Raw genomic sequence first — 24,106 nt, 5'->3', positions numbered from 1 at the left:
AAAAGTTTATAACAGAAACTCTGAAAACGTGTATATTTTCTTTTTTAATTATATGGTAAAAAAAAAAGGTGGCAATGCTATTCCACTGTTCATTTTATGAACAATTCCTTGAGTTTTAATAATGTTTTTTAAATTAATTGTTGTGCCTACAGTGCTTAGTATCCATGTGTAAAATTTACATACATTCCTCATAATGGTTGTGGTAAATATAATTTAGTCAGTCACATCCTTGGAAATGGGTTTTTCTGCAATATCATAACATTTTCTTCCTACTTTGTAGTACCTGAAATGGTGAAAAACCTGAACACAGAGAATATCACCACCACTTCTATATCTCTGAGATGGGACAAACCAATTGGAAATGCCAGCTTTTATTTCATCCAGGTCCTGGGAGATCCAGCTTTTAATAAGAATGTAACTACAACTTCTGACATTATTGAAGGCCTGACACCTGGAAATTATTACACCTTTATTGTCTCTACCTTTGTTGATAATATCCAAGGAAACAGCTCAGCAATAGCTAACTATACAAGTGAGTATCAAGCTTTATGCAGGCCACACACATAGCAACTTTTAGTAGAACTGTGCCTTCAACTTCTTATAGACTAGAAGGCCTAAAATCGTAGAAATAGTACATCTTCCTGGTCTCTACTCTCGTTGATAATATTGACAGTGTGGGAAAAAAAAAGATTGTGTAAAAAAAAACTTAAAAAAAACTTCAAAAAACGTCAAAAAACTCGCCATGCCTCTTACTAAATTTCTTGGACTGTCCACTTTCCAAAAAGGGGCCAATTAGGGGGTTTTTGTACTGTCCTGTTATTTTAGAGCCTCAAGAAATGAGAGAGGCATTTATTACATTAGGATTTATCACTTTTCATATCTATATACACAAATGTTTGTAAACTCTATAAATTTCACACAGACTAAATAATATACACTTTTTACGAAAGAAATGTAGCAGAATACATTTTGGCCTAAATTTAAGATGATTTCTAACAGAAACTCTGGAAAACTTGTATATTTTCCAATTTTTTTTAACCATACTAGAACACTGAAAATATTTTGTTAGTAGATTCATGTCTAAATTTGCTCCTTAACAAAAAAATTGTAGTTTGTATTTTTATCCAACCTGTAGTAATTATATCTACAACAGAAAATCAGGGTCCAAAGCTGAATGAACTATATTCATACATTTAGAGCTAGAGGTGGCAATGCTATTCCAACATTAATTTTATGAACAATTCCTTGAGTTTTAATAATGTTTCTTAAAGCAATCTACTGAGCTGACCTGAACCACCTCTTTAGGGAGCCTATTCCACATTTCCACAGCTCTTACTGTGAATAAACCTTTCCATATTTTGAGATTAAATCTCTTTTCCTCTAGGCATAAGGACTGCCAACTTGTCGTCTGTGTTAACCATAAAGCGAATAACTCAACAACAAGATCACTATATGGACCTCTTATATATTTGTACATGTTGATCAAATCCCCCCTTAATTAAAGGATTACTAAAGGAAAAAAAAATCTTTGCTAAATAGCTTGCTTTACCTTATAGCAGTCCTGCTTTCATGTCCTCCATGTCCGTTTTTGCTTAGAAGTTGCTGTAATCCCTTGCTGAACTCCACACTTCCTGCTTGTCTGGCTCCTTATAAAAAAATTAATGGGAGCTTTTCACTGTGGTCCAGACGTGCTCGTCCCCATCCTTTGAACTACAGCACTGTGTGAACGTGAACCAGAGACTTCAAGGGGGTGTGAGCATTCTGTGTCTAAAAAAACATAGTACCTCCTCCCTTTGAATATCTTTCGTTTCATCCCCTGCACTGCCCCGCCTGGACCCCGCCCCCTTGCTTTCTGAACAGCACCCATAAGAACACAGAGTCTGTTTCTCAGTATCAGAAGGAAGGAGAAATTTTACAAATCCTACAAAATAAGGTAAAAGCTTCCTGACAGTTTACTAAACAAGATGTGGGCATTATAATAATGATAATCTAATTTAGGTCAATGTTTTTTCCTTATGCAATAATGTTTGTGACTCCTAGTAATTATTCTACAAATCGGCCCCTCCCCCAACGTCCATCCATCCATCCCATCACATCCCTCTCTCAGGCATCAATATGTCCACTATGCATCCATCCATCCATCCAATCACATCCCTCTCTCAGGCATCAATCTGTCTGCTATCCATCCATCCTCCACTATCCCCGTCCTTCGCTATCCCAGTCTTCCACTATCCCAGGCCTCCACTATCCCCGTCCTTCGCTATCTCAGTCTTCCACTATCCCAGGCCTCCATTATCCCCTTTCTCCGCTATCTCAAGCCTCCATTTTCCCTGTGCTCCATTAACCCACGCCTTGGTTATCCCTGACCTCCCCTACCCCAGGCCTCCACTATGCCCGTCCTTTGCTATCCCAGTCTTCCACTATCCCAGGCCTCCATTATCCCCTTCCTCCGCTATCCCATGCCTCCATTTTCCCTGTCCTCCATTAACCCACGCCTTGGTTATCCCTGTCCTCCACTATCCCTGTCCTTCACTATCCCAGTCTTCCACTATCCCAGGCCTCCATTATCCCCTTCCTTCGCTTTGACTGTCCTCCATTAATCCACGCCTTGGCTATCCCTGTCCTCCACTATCCCAGGCCTCCTTTATCTCTGTCCCCCGCTATGCCCATTTTACGGTATCACTGTCCTCCACTATCCCCATCACACTGCCCCCTCCCTCAGTGCAAGGGTGGTGTTTGCACTGGGGGGGTGTTTTGCACTAAGGGGGGTGTTGTACTGAGGGGGGGTGTTTTCCACTGGGGGGTGTTTTGCACTGAAGGGGGGGGGGGTTTCTAAGGAGGGGGTGTTTTTCTCTAAGGGGGTGTTTTGCACTGAGGGGGGGGTTTGCACTGAGGGTAGTGTTTTTCACTAAGGGGGTTGCACTGAGGGGGGTGTTTTGCACTAAGGGGGGTTTGCACTGGGTGGGGGTGTTTTCCACTAGGAGGTGTTTTGCACTGAGGGGGTGTTTTTCACTAAGGGGGGGGTGTTTTTCTCTAAGGTGGGGTTTGCACGGGGGGGGGTGTTTTGCACTAAAGGGGGGGGGTTTGCACTGAGGGTAGTGTTTTTCACTAAGGGGGGTTGCACTGAGGGGGTGTTTTGCACTAAGGGGGAACTGCACTGGGTGGGGGGTGTTTTGCACTAAGGGGGGGGTGTTTTTCTCTGGGGGTGTTTTGCACTAAGGGGGGTTTGCACTGAGTGGGGGGTGTTTTCCACTGGGGGTTTGCACTGGGGGGGGGGTGTTTGCACTAAGGGGGGTGTTTTTTCTAAGGGAGGTGTTTTTCTCTAAGGGTTTTTTTTTGCACTGAGGGGGGTGTTTTGCAGTAAGGGGGAGGTGTTTTTCTCTAAGGGGGGGTTTGCATTGGGGGGGGTGTTTTGCACTGAGGGGGGGTGTTTTTCTCTATGGGGGGGTTTGCACCGGGGGGGGGTGTTTTGCACTGAGGGGGGTGTTTTGCACTAAAGGGGGGGGTTGCACTGAGGGTAGTGTTTTGCACTAAGGGGGGGTTGCACTGAGTGGGTGTTTGCACTGGGGGGTGTTTTGCTCTGGGGGGTGTTTTTCACTAAGGGGGGGGTTTGCACTGAGTGGGGGGTGTTTTCCACTAGGGGGGTGTTTTCCACTGGGGGGTGTTTTACACTAAGGGGGGGGGGTTTGCACTGGGGGTGGGTGTTTTTCACTGGGGGGGTGTTTTGCACTGAGGGGGGTGTTTTGCACTAAGGGGTTGTTATTCTCTAAGGGGGGTGCACCGAGGGGGGCTGTTTTGCACTGGGGGGATGTTTTTCACTAAGGGGGGTTGCACTGAGTGGGGGGTGTTTTCCACTGGGGGGTGTTTTGCACTAAGGGGGGGTTTGCACTGGGGGGTGTTTTGCACTGGGGGGTTGCACTGGGTGGGCGGGTGTTTGCACTAAGGGGGTGTTTTTCTCTAAGGGGGTTTTTTGCACTGAGGGGGGTGTTCACCGGGGGTGTGTGTTTTGCACTGAGGGGTGTGTTTTGCACTGAGGGGGGGTGTTTTTCTCTAAGGGGGGTTTGCACCGGGGGGGGGGTGTTTTGTACTGAGGGGGGTGTTTTGCACCTAAGGGGGGGATTTTGCACTGAGGGTAGTGTTTTGCACTAAGGGGGGGTTGCACTGAGTGGGTGTTTGCACTGGGGGGTGTTTTGCACTGGGGGGTGTTTTCCACTGGGGGGTGTTTTCCACTAGGGGTGTTTTGCACTAAGGGTGGGTGTTTTGCACTGAGGGGGGTGTTTTGCACTAAGGGGGGGGTTTCTCTAAGGGGGGGTTTGCACTGGGGGGGCGTGTTTTGCACTGAGGGGGGTGTTTTGCACTAAAGGGGGGTTTGCACTGGGTTGGGGGGTGTTTGCACTAAGGGGGGTGTTTTTCTCTAAGGGTTTTTTTTTGCACTGAGGGGGGTGTTTTGCACTAAGGTGGGGGTGTTTTTATCTAAGGGGGGTTTTCCCCCGGGGGGAGGGGGTGTTTTGCACTGAGGGGGGTGTTTTGCACTGAGGGGGGTGTTTTTCTCTAAGGGGGGGTTTGCACCGGCAGGGGGGGGTTTGCACTGAGGGTAGTGTTTTGCACTAAGGGGGGGTTGCACTGAGTGGGTGTTTGCACTGGGGGGTGTTTTGCACTGGGGGGTGTTTTCCACTGGGGGTGTTTTGCACTAAGGGGGGGGTGTTTTTCACTGGGGGGGGGGTTTGCACTGAGGGGGGTGTTTTGCACTAAGGGGGGGTTTGCGCTGAGTAGGGGGTGTTTTCCACTGGGGGGGTGTTTTGCACTAAGGGGGGTGTTTTTCTCTAAGGGGGGGTTTTCACCGGGGGGGGGGTTTTGCACTAAAGGGGGGGGTTTGCACTGAGGGTAGTGTTTTGTTTTGCACTAAGTGGGTGTTTGCACTGGGGGGGTGTTTTGCAATGGGGGGTGTTTTGCACTAAGGGGGGGGTTCTCTAAGGGGGGGTTTGCACCGGGGCGGTGTTTTGCACTAAGGGGGGGTTTGCACTGAGGGTAGTGTTTTGCACCAAGGGGGGGTTGCACTGAGTGGGGGTTTACACTGGGTGGGGGGTGTTTTCCACTGGGGGGGGTTGCACTAAGGGGGGTGTTTTCCACTGGGTGGGGGTGTTTTCCACTAAGGGAGGATGTTTTGCACTAAGGGGGGGTTGCACTAGGGGGGGTTTGCACCCCCCAGTGCAAACCCCCCCCCCCCTTAGTGCAAAACACCCCCCTCAGTGCAACCCCCCCCCCTTAGTGCAAAACACCCCCCTCAGTGCAAACCCCCTTTTAGTGCACAGGGAGACACTGATGGTGGGTGGAGGAGACTGATGGGGTGAACCGGAGGAGACTGTAAGGGGAAGAGGACTGGGAGAAGCATGTATGGCTTTCTGGGTGTGTTTAGAAGCTTTGAATAATCATTGTTGGGAGGTATAGTGAGCGGTTTATGCAAAAACTGTGAGAGAGCTCTCGTGCCTGTTTTTTTAAACTGCAAAGGATACTGGGAAATGTAGTTCTAAGCACTATGGTCACATGAACATTGCAGAGAGACAGGAAGTCAAGAGCAGAAACGAAAGTAGAAACTAACAGGTATAATATATGATTGAATTGAATTGCTTTTTAATCATTTTTAAAAGGAATCATTTAACTATTTGGTCTCTATACCATGTAAACAGTCATTTTAGCACGATTTTTTTTTCCTTTAGTGATCCTTTCATTTCAGTTCCTCTAATCTTTCCTCATAGCTCAGTTCCTCCATGCCTCTTATCAGTTTGGTTGCCCCTTTCTGCACTTTCTCCAGTTCCCCAATATCCTTTTTGTGAACTGGTGCCCAAAACTGAACTGCATATTCCAGATGAGGTTTTACTAATGATTTATACAGGGGCAAAATTATATATGAGTTTTTAAAAATCTACAGTAAATGCAGTTGTGTGTCTACAGTGCTTGGTATCCATGTGTAAAATTACATACATTCCTCCTAATTGTTGTGATAAATATAATTTAGTCAGTCACTTCCTTGGAAATAGGTTTTCTGCAATATCATAACATTTTCTTCCTACCTTGTAGTACCTGAAATGGTGAAGAACCTGAACACAGAGAATATCACCACCACTTCTATATCTCTGAGATGGGACAAACCAATTGGAAATGCCAGCTTTTATTTCATTCAGATCCTGGGAGAGCCAACTTTCAATAAGAATGTAACTACAACTTCGGACATTATTGAAGGCCTGACACCTGGAAATTATTACACCTTTCTTGTCTCTACCTTTGTTGATAATATCCAAGGAAACAGCTCAGTAATAGCTAACTATACAAGTGAGTATCAAGCTTTATGCAGGCCACACACATATCAACATTTAGTAGAACTGTGCCTTATAGACTAGAAGGCCTAAAATTTTAGAAATTCCTGGTCTCTACTCTTGTTGATAATATTGACATTGTGTAAAAAAAAGATTGTGGAAAAAACAAACAAATTGTATTTAATTTCTTAATTTTCCAAAAAACTGTGACAAAAAATGACAACTTCAAAAAGCTCACCAAAAAGGGGCCAATTGGGAGGTATTTGTACTGTCCTGTTATTTTAACCACTTAAGGACCCCTCGCTGTATATATACGTCATTTTTTAAAAGATGGATATCTCAGTAACGGCAGCAGCCCCTACCACAACCGAGATATCCATCTTTTCAGTGAGCGGTCCTCTAAACAATAACGGTGGTCTCCGCGGTGGGCTCTGCGCCCTCCGCCGCTTACCGGAGCCGTCGGCAGCGGTGGAGGCGATCGGGTCCTACCTCCTGCTCGGTGGGGATACAAGTAAAGGCAAGATGGCCCCCACCCATCTCCATAGCATAGCAGGGTGGAAGCAACGTCAAAATGTCACTTCCGCCCATGCTTCTTAAAGGGAAATTTTCTTGTTGTAATTTTTTCAATTGACAATTTTTTTATTTTTTTTTGCATTTAGTCTAAATATGAGATCTGAGGTCTTTTTGATCCCAGATCTCATATTTAACCACTTAATACCCGCACGCTGTCGTATGACGTCCAAAACGGGGACCTGTTATCCCGGGTGGACGTCATATGACGTCCTGGGCTTTGCGGGGGGATATCTCAATGATGCCTGCACCCAGAGGCATCATTGAGATATCATTTTTTAGCGGCGGCGATCCTGCGCACCGTAAGAACGATCATAGTGGTGCCATCCGGTGCTTCTCCGGGCTCTCCCGTGCCATCGGGGGCCCGGAGAGATGATCGCCGTCCGCCGGATGTTTACCATAGAGATGACTGGTGACCAGATGGTCACCAGTCATCTCTATGACCGTCGGAGGCCCGGGCGCGATGTGATGACGTCACGCCCGGGTCCCCGTAAGTAAACAAACCACAATTGCGGCTAGTTTGAATGAGATCTGTGAATTTTTTTCACGATCTCATTCTTTCCAGCCTGGAGGAGAGATGTGGGGTCTTATTGACCCCGCATCGCTCCTTAAAGAGGACCTGTCACACACATTTCCTATTACAAGGGATGTTTACATTCCTTGTAATAGGAATAAAAGCGATTGAAAAAAAAAAATGTAAAAAAAAGTGTAAAAAAATAAATAAATAAGTAAAATAAAAAATAATTAATAATAATAAAAAATTAAAATGCCCCTGTCCCCGGTAGCTCACGCTCAGAAGCGTACGCACACGTAAGTCCCGCCAAACGTATGTAAACGTCGTTCAAACCACACATGTGAGGTGTCGCCGCGTGCGTTACAGCGTGTGCAACAATTCTAGCCCTAGACCTCCTCTGTAACTCTAAACTGGTAACCTGTAAAAATTTTAAAGTGTCGCCTATGGAGATTTTTAAGTAACGAAGTTTGGCGCCATTCCATGAGTGTACGCAATTTTAAAGCATGACATGTTAGGTATCTATTTACTCGGCGTAACCTCATCTTTCATATTTTACCAAAAAATTGGGCTAACATTACTGTTTTGTTATTTTTTAATTTATGAAACCATTTTTTTACAAAAAAAAGCTGTTTGAAAAATTATTGCGCAAATACGGTGCAAGATAAAAAGTTGCAATGACCGCCATTTTATTGCCTAGGGTGTCTGCTAAAAAAACATATATAATGTTTGGGGGTTCTGAGTAATTTTCTAGCAAAAGAATGATGATTTGTACATGTAGGAAAGAAGTGCCAGATTAGGCCCGGGAAGGAAGTGGGTTTTAAAGCCCGGTATTGAAGTGCTTAAGAGGACCTGTCATGCTTTTTTCTATTACAAGGGATGTTTAAAAAAAATGTTTGTGTGTAAAAATTAATAAAATGAATAGAAATAAATAAGAAAACAAAAAAATATATTTTTAAAGCGCCCCGTCCCGACGAGCTCGCACGCAGAAGCGAATGCATTCGTGAGTAGCGCCTGCATATGAAAACGGTGTTCAAACCACACAAGTGAGGTATCACCACGATCGGTAGAGCAGGAGCAATAATTCTAGCCCTAAACCTCCTCTGTAACTCAAAAGAGGCAACCTATAGAATTTTTTAAACATCACCTATGGAGATTTTTAAGGGTAAAAGTTTGACGCCATTCCACGAGCGGGTGCAATTTTGAAGCGTCATATGTTGGGTATCATTTTACTCAGCGTAACATTATCTTTCACAATATAAACAAAAAATTGTGCTAACTTTCTTGTTGTCTTATTTTTTAATTAAAAAAGTGTTTGTTTTTTTTCAAAAAAAGTGCGCTAATAAGACCGCTGCACAAATACGGTTTGACAAAAAATATTGCAATGGCCGCCATTTTATTCTCTAGGGTTTTAGAAAAAAATATATATAATGTTTGGGGGGGTTTAAGTAATTTTCTAGCAAAAAAAACTGTTTTAATATTGTAAACACCAAATCTGAAACAGGCAAGGTCCTTAAGTGGGTAAAGCCGCAAGAAGTGAGAGAGGCATTTATTACATCAGGATTTATCAATTTTCAAATCTATAAACACAAATGTTTGTTGACTCTATAACTTTTACACAGACTAAATAAGATACACTGATTTGGGTTATTTTTTTTACCAAAGAATTGTAGCAAATTCAATTTTGGCTTAAATTTATGAAGATTATTGATTTGTAAAAGTTTATAACAAAAACTCTGAAAACATGTATATTTTCAATTTTCTTTTATTATACAGTAAAAAGTAGTGTGATTAAATACCATCAAAAGAAAACTCTATTTGTATGAAAACAAGTTATATAACTTTTATTTGGGTACAGTGTTGCATAACAGAGCAATTGCCAGTTAAAGTAGCGCAGTACTAAATGGTAAAAAATGCCCTGGTCATAAACGGGGTGAAACCTTCTGGACATCAAGTGGTAATATCACTTTAAGCGGCTTGATGAAGCAGAGATATTAATACGAACCATACCAAAACACTGGAAACATTTTGGTACTAGATTCATGTCTAACATTGCTCTATACCGTAACAAAAAAATGGTAGTTTATGTTTTTACCCAACCTGTAGTAATTATATCTACAAAAGAAAATCAGGGTCCAGAACTGAATTCATACATTTGGAGCTAAAGCTGGCAATCCTATTCCACTGTTCATTTTATGAACAATTCCTTGAGTTTTAATAATGTTATTTAAATGAAGTTTTGTGCTTAGTTAGTGTACATGTGTAAAATGGCATACATTCCACCTAATGGTTGTGGTAAATATAATTTAGACAGTCACATCCTTGGAAATTGTTTTTTCTGCAATATTATTACATTTTCTGTCTACTTTGTAGTACCTGAAATTGTGAAGAACCTGATCACAGAGAATATCAACACCACTTCTATATCTCTGAGATGGGACAAACCAATTGGAAATGCCAGCTTTTATTTCATCCAGATCCTGGGAGATCCAGCTTTCAATAAGAATGTAACTACAACTTCTGACATTATTGAAGGCCTGACACCTGGAAATTATTACACCTTTATTGTCTCTACCTTTGTTGATAATATTCAAGGCAGCAGCTCAGTAATAGCTAAATATACAAGTGAGTATCAAGCTTTATGCAGGCCACACACATAGCAACTTTTAGTAGAACTGTGCCTTCAACTTCTTATAGACTAGAAGGCCTAACATTTTAGAAATTCCTGGTCTCTACTCTTGTTGATAATATTGACATTGTGTAAAAAAAAGATTGTGGAAAAAACAAACAAATTGTATTTAATTTCCTAATTTTCCAAAAAACTGTGACAAAAAATGACAACTTCAAAAAGCTCACCATGCCTCTTATTAAATTCCTTGGACTGTCCACTTTCCAAAAAGGGGCCAATTGGGAGGTATTTGTACTGTCCTGTTATTTTAACCACTTAAGGACCCCTCGCTGTATATATACGTCATTTTTTAAAAGATGGATATCTCAGTAACGGCAGCAGCCCCTACCACAACCGAGATATCCATCTTTTCAGTGAGCGGTCCTCTAAACAATAATGGTGGTCTCCGCGGTGGGCTCTGCGCCCTCCGCCGCTTACCGGAGCCGTCGGCAGCGGTGGAGGCGATTGGGTCCTACCTCCTGCTCGGTGGGGATACAAGTGAGGGCAAGATGGCCCCCACCCGTCTCCATAGCATAGCAGGGTGGAAGCAACGTCAAAACGTCACTTCCGCCCATGCTTCTTAAAGGGAAATTTTCTTGTTGTAATTTTTTCAAATGACAATTTTTTTTTTTTTTTTTTTGCATTTTAGTCTAAATATGAGATCTGAGGTCTTTTTGACCCCAGATCTCATATTTAAGAGGACCTGTCATGCTTTTTTCTATTACAAGGGATGTTTACATTTTTTTTGTGTGTAAAAATTAATAAAATAAATAGAAATAAATAAGAAAACAAAAAAATATATTTTTAAAGCGCCCCGTCCCGACGAGCTCGCACGCAGAAGAGAACGCATACGTGAGTAGTGCCCGCATATGAAAACGGTGTTCAAACCACACAAGTGAGGTATCACCGCGATTGTTAGAGCGGGAGCAATAATTCTAGCCCTAAACCTCCTCTGTGACTCAAAAGAGGCAACCTATAGAATTTTTTAAACATCACCTATGGATATTTTTAAGGGTAAAAGTTTGACGCCATTCCACGAGCGGGTGCAATTTTGAAGCGTCATATGTTGGGTATCATTTTACTCAGCGTAACATTATCTTTCACAATATAAACAAAAAATTGTGCTAACTTTCTTGTTGTCTTATTTTTTAATTAAAAAAGTGTTTTTTTTTTTTCAAAAAAAGTGTGCTAATAAGACCGCTGCACAAATACGGTTTGACAAAAAATATTGCAATGGCCGCCATTTTATTCTCTAGGGTTTTAGAAAAAATATATATAATGTTTGGGGGGTTTAAGTAATTTTCTAGCAAAAAAAACTGTTTTAATATTGTAAACACCAAATCTGAATCAGGCAAGGTCCTTAAGTGGGTAAAGCCGCAAGAAGTGAGAGAGGCATGTATTACATCAGGATTTATCAATTTTCAAATCTATAAACACAAATGTTTGTTGACTCTATAACTTTCACACAGACTAAATAAGATACACTGATTTGGGTTATTTTTTTTTACCAAAGAATTGTAGCAAATTCAATTTTGGCTTAAATTTATGAAGATTATTTATTTGTAAAAGTTTATAACAAAAACTCTGAAAACATGTATATTTTAAATTTTCTTTTATTATACAGTAAAAAGTAGTGTGATTAAATACCATCAAAAGAAAACTCTATTTGTATGAAAAAAAGTTATATAACTTTTATTTGGGTACAGTGTTGCATAACAGAGCAATTGCCAGTTAAATTAGCGCAGTACTAAATGGTAAAAAATGCCCTGGTCATAAACGGGGTGAAACCTTCTGGAGATCAAGTGGTAATATCACTTTAAGCGGCTTGATGAAGCAGAGATATTAATACGAACCATACCAAAACACTGGAAATATTTTGTTACTAGATTCATGTCTAACTTTGCTCTATACCGTAACAAAAAAATGGTAGTTTATGTTTTTACCCAACCTGTAGTAATTATATCTACAAAAGAAAATCAGGGTCCAGAACTGAATTCATACATTTGGAGCTAAAGCTGGCAATCCTATTCCACTGTTCATTTTATGAACAATTCCTTGAGTTTTAATAATGTTATTTAAATGAAGTTTTGTGCTTAGTTAGTGTACATGTGTAAAATGGCATACATTCCACCTAATGGTTGTGGTAAATATAATTTAGACAGTCACATCCTTGGAAATGGGTCTTTCTGCAATGTCATTCAATTTTCTGTCTACTTTGTAGTACCTGAAATTGTGAAGAACCTGAACACAGAGAATATCAACACCACTTCTATATCTCTGAGATGGGACAAACCAATTGGAAATGCCAGCTTTTATTTCATCCAGATCCTGGGAGAGCCAACATTCAATAAGAATGTTACTACAACTTCTGAGATTATTGAAGGCCTGACACCTGGAAATTATTACACCTTTCTTGTCTCTACCTTTGTTGATAATATTCAAGGCAACAGCTCAGCAATAGCTAACTATACAAGTGAGTATCAAGATTTATGCAGGCCACACACATAGCAACTTTTTTAGTAGAACTGTGCCTTCAACTTCTTATAGACTAGAAGGCCTAACATTTTAGAAATTCCTGGTCTCTACTCTTGTTGATAATATTGACATTGTGTAAAAAAAAGATTGTGGAAAAAACAAACAAATTGTATTTAATTTGTTAATTTTCCAAAAAACTGTGACAAAAAATGACAACTTCAAAAAGCTCACCATGCCTCTTACTAAATTCCTTGGACTGTCCACTTTCCAAAAAGGGGCCAATTGGGAGGTATTTGTACTGTCCTGTTATTTTAACCACTTAAGGACCCCTCGCTGTATATATACGTCATTTTTTAAAAGATGGATATCTCAGTAACGGCAGCAGCCCCTACCACAACCGAGATATCCATCTTTTCAGTGAGCGGTCCTCTAAACAATAACGGTGGTCTCCGCGGTGGGCTCTGCGCCCTCCGCCGCTTACCGGAGCCGTCGGCAGCGGTGGAGGCGATCGGGTCCTACCTCCTGCTCGGTGGGGATACAAGTGAGGGCAAGATGGCCCCCACCCATCTCCATAGCATAGCAGGGTGGAAGCAACGTCAAAAGGTTACTTCCGCCCATGCTTCTTAAAGGAAAATTTTCTTGTTGTAATTTTTTCAAATGACAAATTTTTTATTTTTTTTTGCATTTTAGTCTAAATATGAGATCTGAGGTCTTTTTGACCACAGATCTCATATTTAAGAGGACCTGTCATGCTTTTTTCTATTACAAGGGATGTTTACATTTTTTTTTTGTGTGTAAAAATTTATAAAATGAACAGAAATAAATAAGAAAACAAAAAAAAATATTTTTAAAGCGCCCCGTCCCGACGAGCTCGCACGCAGAAGCGAACGCATACGTGAGTAGCGCCCGCATATGAAAACGGTGTTCAAACCACACAAGTGAGGTATCACCGCGATCGTTAGAGCGGGAGCAATAATTCTAGCCCTAAACCTCCTCTGTAACTCAAAAGAGGCAACCTATAGAATGTTTTAAACATCACCTATGGAGATTTTTAAGGGTAAAAGTTTGACGCCATTCCACGAGCGGGTGCAATTTTGAAGCGTCATATGTTGGGTATCATTTTACTCAGCGTAACATTATCTTTCACAATATAAACAAAAAATTGTGCTAACTTTCTTGTTGTCTTATTTTTTAATTAAAAAAGTGTTTTTTTTTTTTTTCAAAAAAAGTGCGCTAATAAGACCGCTGCACAAATACGGTTTGACAAAAAATATTGCAATGGCCGCCATTTTATTTTCTAGGGTTTTTAAAAAAAAATATTTATAATGTTTGGGGGGTTTAAGTAATTTTCTAGCAAAAAAAACTGTTTTAATATTGTAAACACCAAATCTGAAACAGGCAAGGTCCTTAAGTGGGTAAAGCCGCAAGAAGTGAGAAAGGCATTTATTACATCAGGATTTATCAATTTTCAAATCTATAAACACAAATGTTTGTTGACTCTATAACTTTCACACAGACTAAATAAGATACACTGATTTGGGTTATTTTTTTTTTACCAAAGAATTGTAGCAAATTCAATTTTGGCTTAAATTTATGAAGATTATTTATTTGTAAAAGTTTATAACAAAAACTCTGAAAACATGTATATTTTCAATTTTCTTTTATTATACAGTAAAAAGTAGTGTGATTAAATACCATCAAAAGAAAACTCTATTTGTATGAAAAAAGTTATATAACTTGTATTTGGGTACAGTTTTGCATAACAGAGCAATTGCCAGTTAAAGTAGCGCAGTACTTAATGGTAAAAAATGCCCTGGTCATAAACGGGGTGAAACATTCTGGAGATCAAGTGGTAATATCAATTTAAGCGGCTTGATGAAGCAGAGATATTAATACGAACCATACCAAAACACTGGAAATATTTTGTTACTAGATTCATGTCTAACTTTGCTCTATACCGTAACAAAAAAATGGTAGTTTATGTTTTTACCCAACCTGTAGTAATTATATCTACAAAAGAAAATCAGGGTCCAAAGCTGAATTCATACATTTGGAGCTAAAGCTGGCAATCCTATTCCACTGTTCATTTTATGAACAATTCCTTGAGTTTTAATAATGTTATTTAAATGAAGTTTTGTGCTTAGTTAGTGTACATGTGTAAAATGGCATACATTCCTCATAATGGTTGTGGTAAATATAATTTAGACAGTTACATCCTTGGAAATGGGTCTTTCTGCAATGTCATTCAATTTTCTGTCTACTTTGTAGTACCTGAAATTGTGAAGAACCTGAACACAGAGAATATCACCAACACTTCTATTTCTCTGAGATGGGACAAACCAAATGGAAATGCCAGATTTTATTATATTCAGATCCTGGGAGAGCCAGCTTTTAATAAGATTGCAACTACAACTTCTGACATTATTGAAGGCCTGACACCTGGAAATTATTACACCTTCCTTGTCTCTGCCTTTGTTGATAATATCCAAGGCAGCAGCTCAGTAACAGCTAACTATACAAGTGAGTATCAAGCTTTATGCAGGCCACACACATAGTAGAACACTTTTAGTAGAACTGTGCCTTCAACTTTTTATAGACTAGAAGGCCTGACACCTGAAAATTGGTATGCCTTCCTGGTCTCTGCTCTTGTTGATGATGTTGACAATATGTAGAAAGAACATGGTGAAAAAAATATTTTATTTAAAATATTAATTTTCCCCAAAATTTCGGATAAAACATTACAACTTCAAAAAAACTTGCCATGCCTCTTACTAAATACCTTGGATTGTCTATTTTTCCAAAAAGGGGTAATTTGGTGGGGGGGGGGGGGGGTTGTACTGTCCTAGCATTTTAGAACCTCAAGAAACTACAGAGGCAGTCAGTACATCAGGAATAATTAATTTTCTAAAATATATTATAGTTTGTAGACCCTTTTTTTTCAATTATGTAGCAAGAGAATGAAAAAAAAAACAGTGGTGATTAAATACCACCATAATTTACCGCCCCCCCCACCTGGAAGTTCCAGATCACATATTAGGTAGGTACATGATCTGTTACATCAGAGCCACCTTACTGCTGTATATCTATATTATACAGTTAGCAAGAGGTTAAGCAGCTTGATAAATCAGAGATATTGATAGATAGAACACTGAAAACATTTTATTTTACTAGATTCATCTCTAACTTTGCTCCATAACTGTAACAAAAAAATTTAGGTTATACTTTTACTCAAACTGTAGTACTTAGTGATTGAAAAGGTTCAATTTTTTTTAAGTAACAAACATGTCATACTAACCTCCGCTGTGCAGTTCGTTATGCACAGAGTGGCCCCCGAACCTCGTCTTCTGGGGTCCCTCGGCGGCTGTCTAGGCTCCTTCCCACATCAGATAACCCCCTCTGGAAAGCGCTTTTCCAAGGGGGTTACCTTGCGGGTGAGCTCTCGAGTCCAGCATTTGCGTCCATAGACATGAATGCCGGACTTGGCCCTCCCCCCGGCGCCCACGTCATTGGATTTGATTGATAACAGTGGGAGCCAATGGCTGCGCTGCTATCAATCCATCCAATGAAGAGCCAAGAAGACCAGGCCAAGATCAAGTGCGTTCTCGATGCAGGACTTTCAAGGGCTCAGGTAAGAAAACGGGGGGGGGGGCGGGGGGCCAGCAATTATAGGATGTTTTTTTCACCTTAAAGGATGCATTAGGGGAAAAAACGGGAAGGTTTACAACCGCTTTAACTACTCCAGCCCCAGAAGGTTGTACCCCCTTTCACAGAGACAAAATAACATACACTGATTTGGGTTATTCTTTCCAAAGAAATGTAGCAGAATATATTTTAACCTAAACAAATGGTTATTTGTAAGTTATTCATAAATGTTTTGTCTACTTTGTAGTACCTGGGATTGTGAAGAACCTGATCACAGAGCATATCAACACCACTTCTATATCTCTGAGATGGGACAAACCAATTGGAAATGCCAGCTTTTATTTCATCCAGGTCTTGGGAGAGCCAGCTATCAATAAGAATGTAACTACAACTTCTGACATTATTAAAGGCCTGACACCTGGAAATTATTACACCTTTCTTGTCTCTACCTTTGTTGATAATATCCAAGGCAACAGCTCAGCAATAGCTAACTATACAAGTGAGTATCAAGCTTTATGCAGGCCACACACACATCAGCATTTAGTAGAACTGTGCCTTCAACTTCTTTTAGACTAGAAGGCCTGACACCTTGAAATTAATTTAATTTCACCAAAAAATTTGGACCAAAAAATTACAACTTCAAGAAACTCACCATGCCTCTTACTAAATACCTTGGACTGTCCACCTTCCAAAAAGGGGGCATTTAGGGGGTATTTGTACTGTCTTGGTACTTTAGAGCCTCAAGAAATTAGAGAGACATTTATTACATCAGGATTGATCAATTTTCAAAGAAATATACACTAAACTTTGTAGACTATAACTGTCACACAGACTAAATAATGTACACTGATTTGTGTTATTTTTTTTAGCAAAGAAATGTAGCAGACCAAATGTTGCCTTAAGTTAATGAAGAAATGTTTTTGTTTGCAAAAGCTTACAACAGAAACTCAAAAAACGTGTATTTTTTCCAAATGTTTGGATTTTTTTATTATATAGCAAAAAATAAAAAATAAAAAACCCAGTGGTGATTACATATCACCGCAAGAAAACTATATTTGTGCAAAATGTAATCACAGCACAGCTGGGTCGCCAGTAGCAAGCGCATGCGCCCCCTACCTGGAAGTTCCATATCTGGCACAGCAGAACTGCCTTGTCGCCATATATCTATGTTATAAGGTCAGCAATCGGTTAAGCAGCTTGATAAATCAGAGATATTGATAGATAGAACACTGAAAACATTTTGGGCCTAATCCACAAAAGGGATACGCCGGCGTATCTACTGATACGCCGTCGTATCCCTGTTTCTATCTATGGAACTGATCCACAGAATCAGTTTCACATAGATAGGCAGAAGATCCGACATGTGTAAGGGACTTACACTGTCGGATCTTAGGATGCAGTACCGCAGCCGCCGCTGGGGGCATTTCTTGTCGAAATGCTGCTTCGGGTATGCAAATTAGCACTTACGGAGATCCACAAAGCTTTTACGCTTCGTTTTTTCTCCGTAAGTATTAGTTTGCCGTCGCAAAATTAGGGCTGCTTTTACAAAGTGTAAAGTTAGTACACCATGTAAAAGTAGACCCTTCTTTCCCGCGACGCTGTCAAAATTATTTAAAAAAAAAATAATTCCCGCCGCATCTTTTTTTTTTCCCGACGCAATTAACAAAACTCGGCGTAACGTAAAACCGCGCAAAGCACGTCGGGAAAATCGCGTCGGGAGCATGCGCAGTACGTCCGGTGCGGGAGCGCGCCTAATTTAAATGGGACTCGCCCCATTTGATTAGGAACGCCTTGCGCCGGACGGATTTAAGTTACACCGCTCAAAATTTCTAGGTAAGTGCTTTGTGGATCGGGCACTTAGGTAGAGATTTTGCGGCGGTGTAACTTAAATGGGAAAAATTACGTTGCGCCGGGTTTTTGTGGATTAGGCCCTTTATTACTAGATTCACGTCTAACTTTGCTCCATACCGTAACAAAAAGATTGTACTTTGTATTTTTACCCAACCTGTAGTAATTATTCATCCATTTGGAGCTAAAGGTGGCAATGCTGTTCCAACATTCATTTTATGAACAATTCCTTGAGTTCTTATAATGTTATTTAAATGCAGTTTTGTGCCTACAGTGCTTAGTATACATGTGTAAAATGGCATACATTCCTCCCAAATGGTTGTGGTAAATATAATTTAGTCAGTCACATGCTTGGAAATGGGATTTTCTGCAATATCATTACATTTTTTTGCCTACTTTGTAGTACCTGAGGTTGTGAAGAACCTGAACACAGAGAATATCAACACCACTTCTATATCTCTGAGATGGGACAAACCAAATGGAAATGCCAGCTTTTATTTCATCCAGGTCCTGGGAGAGCCAGCTATCAATAAGAATGTAACTACAACTTCTGAGATTATTGAAGGCCTGACACCTGGAAATTATTACACCTTTCTTGTCTCTACCTTTGTTGATAATATCCAAGGAAACAGCTCAGTAATAGCTAACTATACAAGTGAGTATCAAGCTTTATGCAGGCCACACACATAGCAACTTTTAGTACAACTGTGCCTTCAACTTCTTTTAGACTAGAAGGCCTGACACCTTGAAATTAGTACTCCGTCCCGGTCTCTACTTGTTAATAATGTTGACAGTGTGTTAAAAAAAGATTCTGAAAAAAACACCCTAATTTTATTTCATTTCACCAAAAAATTGTGACAAAAAAATTACAACTTCAAAAAAATCGCCATGCCTCTTACTAAATACTTTGGACTATCCATCTTATAAAAATGGGCCATTTAGAGGGTATTTATACTGTCCTGGTACTTTAGAGCCTCAAGAAATGAGAGAGACAGTTATTACATAAGGATTGATCAAATTTAAAATAAATATACACTAAAGTTTGTAGACTCTATAACTTTCACACAGACTAAATAATGTAAACTGATTTGTTATTTTTTAGAAATGTAGTAGACTAAATTCTGCCTTAAGTTTATGAAGAAAAATTATTTGTTTGCAAAAGCTTATAACAGAAACTCCGAAAACGTGTATTTTCTCCAAATGTTTCGATTTTTTTATTAGATAGCAAAAAAAAAAAAAACCCAAAACTATATTTGTGCAAAAAATGCACAGCTGGGTCGCCAGCAGCAAGCGAATGCGCCCCCTACATGGAAGTTCCAGATCTGGCGCAGCAGAGCTACCTTGCCGCCATATGTTATATGGTCAGCAATCGGTTAAGCAGCTTGATAAATCAGGGATAATGATAGTTAGAACACTAAAAACATTTTGGGGCAGATCCACAGCCAGCGGGCGCAACTTAAATTGTCTGATTTAAGTTACACCGCCGCAAAATTTCTACCTAAGTGCCCGATCCACAAAGCACTTACCTAGAAATTTTCAGCGGTGTAACTTAAATCCGTCCAGCGCAAGGCGGGCCCAATCTAATGGGGCGAGTCCCATTTAAATTAGGCGCGCTCCCTCGCCGGACGTACTGCGCATGCTCCCGACGCGATTTTCCCGACGTGCTTTGCGCGAAGTTACGTTGCGCCGAGTTTTGTGAATCGCGACTGGTAAAAAAAAGTTGCGTCGGGAAAAAAAAGAGATGCAGCGGAGAAAAAAAAAAAATAATAATTTACAGCGACGCAGGAAAGAAGGGTATACTTTTACAAGGTGTACTAAGTTTACACTTTGTAAAAGCAGCCCTATCTTTGCGAAATCAAACTAGCAACTTACGGAGACTTCACGAAGGGAAAACGCTTTGTGGATCTCCGTAAGTGCTAATTTGCATACCCGACGCGGAATTTCGACGAGAAATGCCCCCAGTGGCGGCCGCGGTACTGCATCCTAAGATCCGACAGTGTAAAACTATTACACCTGTCGGATCTTCTGCCTATCTATGCGTAACTGATTCTGTGGATCAGTCGCATAGATAGAAACAGGGATACGATGGCGTATCAGCAGATACGCCGTCGTATCCCTTTTGTGGATCTGGCCCTTTATTACTAGATTCATCTCAAACTTTACTCCATAACTGTAACAAAAAGAATTAGTTTATATTTTTACCCAACCTGTAGTAATTATATATACAACAAAAAATCAATGCCCAAAGCTGAATGAACTAGATTGACACATTTGTAGCTAGAGGTGCCAATACTATTCCAACATTCATTTTATGAACAATTCCTTGAGTTTTAATACTGTAATAATATCTAAATGCAGTTTTGTGCCTACAGTGCTTAGTATACATGTGTAAAATGGCATACATTCCTCCTAATGGTTGTTGTAAATGAACCAACTAAAAATAAAGCGTTACTGGATCTACTGATTACCAACAATACAGACCTGATCATGGATGTGGAAATATGGGGCAATTAAGGTAACAGCAATCACAGGTCAATTGGCTTCAGTATAAATCACACAAATAGAAAAAAATAAGGGCACTGAAATTCAAAAGAGCCAAATTCCCTAAACTACGAACCTTGCTAGAAGGCATAAACTGGGATAAAATCTTAGGAACAAAGAACATGGAGGAGAGATGGGTTTGCTTTAAGAGCATATTAAAGTGGAGTTCCACCTAAAAATGGAACTTACACTTTTTTTAACCCTCCCCCCTCCGGTGTCACATTTGGCACCTTTCAGGGGGAAGGGGGGAGCAGATACTTGTCTAATACAGATATTTGCTCCCACTTCCTGGCATACTGTAGATTACCTCGGTGATCTACGCCACTTCCGGTGCCTACTCTGTACCCCGCTGTCGTCTGGGAGACACACAGTTCCCAGAACACAGGGGGACCAGTGAAGACGCACATCGCGACTAGCGCATGCGCAGTGGGGAATCGCTGCAACGCTTCATTTCATGATTCCCTCACCGAGGATGGCGGTGGGGGCAGCAGAGAGCCGAATGATTGCTCGGCTTCGGCTGCAGACATCGCAGGCACCCTGGACAGGTAAGTGTCCGTATATTAAAAGTCAGCAGCTGTATTTGGCTAAATGAAGGCCTGACACCTGGAAATTATTACACTGCCTTTGTTGATAATATCCAAGGCAACAGCTCAGTAATATCTAACTATACAAGTGAGTATCAAGCTTTATGCAGGCCACACACATAGCAACTTTTGTTAAAACTGTGCCTTCAACTTCTTATAGACTAGAAGGCCTAACACCTGGGAATCAGTACACCTTCCTGGTCTCTGCTTTTGTTAATAATGTTGACAAAAAATTGTAAAAAATTGATTGTGTGACATTTTGTATTTATTTATTTAATTTAATTTCTTAATTTTCCCCAAAAATGTGACAAAAAATTATAACTTCAAAAAACTTGCCATGTTGCAGTTCCGCAAAACAAACTTCACATTAAGATGTGCAAAATAACGCAAACAGATATAATATTCTTATGTCTTATCACAACCCAAAATGAATGTAGTACTTCTACTGGGTATTGTAGCCAAAAACACCAGTGCTGCAAACAATGCAAAATTGTGCAAAAATGTGCAAATCAGCAATATTAGAATAAACATTAATCAATACAGAGGTAAAGTGAAAAAACAATCCAATTTAGTGACTTGATTTTCATAAATAGTGTATATTAAAAATAAATATTCAATATGTACCTTGAGAGATCAGACGCATGTAATTTTACTGTTTGCAAGTCTTTATGTAGTTTTATTATTATTGTAATTTTGAAGCATGGCACCACTTCAAATTTGTAAACAATTAGATTTCTAGATGTGGGAACACATTGTTAAGTTGTGAGCAGCTGCTTTCTATCTCTTATATTAAGTGGTAGTACAAAAAACTTGCCATGCCTCTTACTAAATACCTTGGACTGTCCACTTTTCAAAAATAGGTAATTTGGGGGATATTTGTACTGTCCTCATATTTTAGAGCCTCAAGAAATGAGAGAGGCTTTCATTACATCAGGATTGATCAATTTTAAATATAAAGGGCCAGATTCACAAAGAAGCACCTATCTTTAGGCGGGCGTAGCATATCTCAGATACACTACGCCGCCGTAACTTAGAGCGGCAGGTCCTGTATTCTAAAAGAACTTGCGCTCTAAGTTACGGCGGCGTAGTGTAAATGGGCCGGCGTAAGCCCGCCTAATTCAAACTAGGCTGGTAGGGGGCATGTTGTATGTAAATGATTCGTGACCCCACGTAAATGACGCGCTTAACGAACGGCGCAATCACGTCGAATTTTCAAAGTAAATTACGCCCGCTCAATGCTTAGTCGACGTGAACGTAACCTACGCCCAGCCCCATTCACGGACGACTTACGCAAATGACGTAAAATACGACGCTGTTCGGACGTTTCCGACATCAATACCTAACATGACTTACCCCTGCTTTATGAGGGGTAATTTTACGCCGGTCAGACGCCGGGCGCACGTACGTTCGTGAATCGGCGTATCTAGCTCATTTGCATATTCAACGTAGACATAGACAATACATAAACGGTCTCGATATACTCCCTGTATAAAAAGGTCTCGTACCATTGGTGGACATTGTACTAAATAGTCTACTCATCCTAAATTCAACTTATCTAGAAATTAAGCTCCCCACATTCTATTTCCCTAGCTAGAGGGGTCCACGGCACTAGAGGGAGATGGAATAGGAGAGAGAAAGAGAGAAGGAAAAGGAGAGAAAGAGAGAGAAAAAAAAAGGAGAGAAAGAGAGAGAAAAATTCAACTTTAAACACTGTCCTGTTTTGTAACGTGCTTAGTATAGCAATTTCTCCATGTTTCTTTGAAGTCGCTGCTTTATCTTCTCATTCTGTACTTTAATAACCCCTACAGCTCCCGGTCCAGTGCGAAACTTCCAGTCTTATAATGCTTCCACCACATCTGTGGATCTAAGCTGGCTCCCTCCAGACAGTAATTACAGTCGCTACCTGATTGAAGTTACAGGAGACGTCTCCAGAAATTTCACAACAAATTTACAGTCATGGTCTATACCAGATCTTACACCTGGTACTCAATACTCATTTGTGATTATGGCAATTGCTGGAGCAGATGTACAAGGAGAGGCCAAAAAAATATTAGTCATCACCAGTAAGTATATAAGCATAAATGAAATAGAGAGAAAAAACACACATCCGTACAAAAATTTGATGGTGACACAATATGAATAAGTGGAGCAACAAACAACTAAGAAGGCATCCTTTAAAAACAAGCTCAATTGAAGTAATAATGTGTTGTGCTCAACCAAAATTGATCAACATAAAATGACTGTGCATAAACATAAATAACTATAAAACTCATATATACACAATTAAATATAAAATGACTGTGCATAGGATCTTATCTTGTTCCCGCACAGTGCTATATCCTTGACCTCCTTTATCTGTTGGCTGAGAGAATGATATGAAAACAAAAAGGCTGGGGACCCACATACTTGGGAAATTACTTTTTGCCTTTTAGCTGAGTGGGCAGGGCCTGATGGGCCATGAAAGATTAGTTCCCTATCAGGTGTGCTTCACTTGATTGACAGCACACAGCAGTGGGCAGATTGGAAGGCTGAATAGTGGCTATGGATCCGCCCACTCCCGTGCGCTGTCAGTCAAAAAAGGAGCATTGTGAATGGAGCGAGTACAAAGAACAAAAAAGGGCAACAAAGCTAATAAAGGGTCTGGAGGATATTAGTTATGAGGAAAGGTTGGGAGCACTGAACTTATTCTCTCTGAAGAAAAGATTGAGAGGGGATATGATTTCAATGTATAAATATGGTACTGGTGACCCCACAATAGGGATATCATTTTTTGGCAGAAAGGAGTTTAATAAGACACATGGCCACGCATTAAAATTAGAAGAAAAAAACTGCATAGAGGGTTCTTTACTGTAAGAGCGTTAAGGGCATGGAATTCCCTTTCACAGCCAGTGGTTTCAGCATCGATAGTTTAAAAAAACGAATAGATAAGCACCTGAACAACCACAACATACAG

At 40.3% G+C, this 24,106-nt stretch overlaps 1 protein-coding gene across 1 annotated transcript in view; it reads left to right on the top strand.

The window, feature by feature from the left end:
- LOC120936887 (titin-like) overlaps window positions 1–24,106 on the top strand; it is a 345,246-nt gene that overhangs the window by 205,574 nt on the left and 115,566 nt on the right. Inside the window, exons 78-84 of the mRNA XM_040349653.1 lie at window positions 281–532; window positions 6,079–6,330; window positions 9,769–10,020; window positions 12,285–12,536; window positions 14,807–15,058; window positions 16,428–16,679; window positions 18,432–18,683. Coding sequence (XP_040205587.1) covers window positions 281–532; window positions 6,079–6,330; window positions 9,769–10,020; window positions 12,285–12,536; window positions 14,807–15,058; window positions 16,428–16,679; window positions 18,432–18,683 — 1,764 coding nt within the window. The remainder of the gene's footprint in view (window positions 1–280; window positions 533–6,078; window positions 6,331–9,768; window positions 10,021–12,284; window positions 12,537–14,806; window positions 15,059–16,427; window positions 16,680–18,431; window positions 18,684–24,106) is intronic.

This window comes from Rana temporaria, chromosome 4 (assembly GCF_905171775.1).
Source record: "Rana temporaria chromosome 4, aRanTem1.1, whole genome shotgun sequence".
Lineage (NCBI taxonomy): Eukaryota > Metazoa > Chordata > Amphibia > Anura > Ranidae > Rana > Rana temporaria.
Note: the sequence above shows the minus strand (reverse complement) of the source record. Positions and strands in the feature narration are given on the sequence as shown.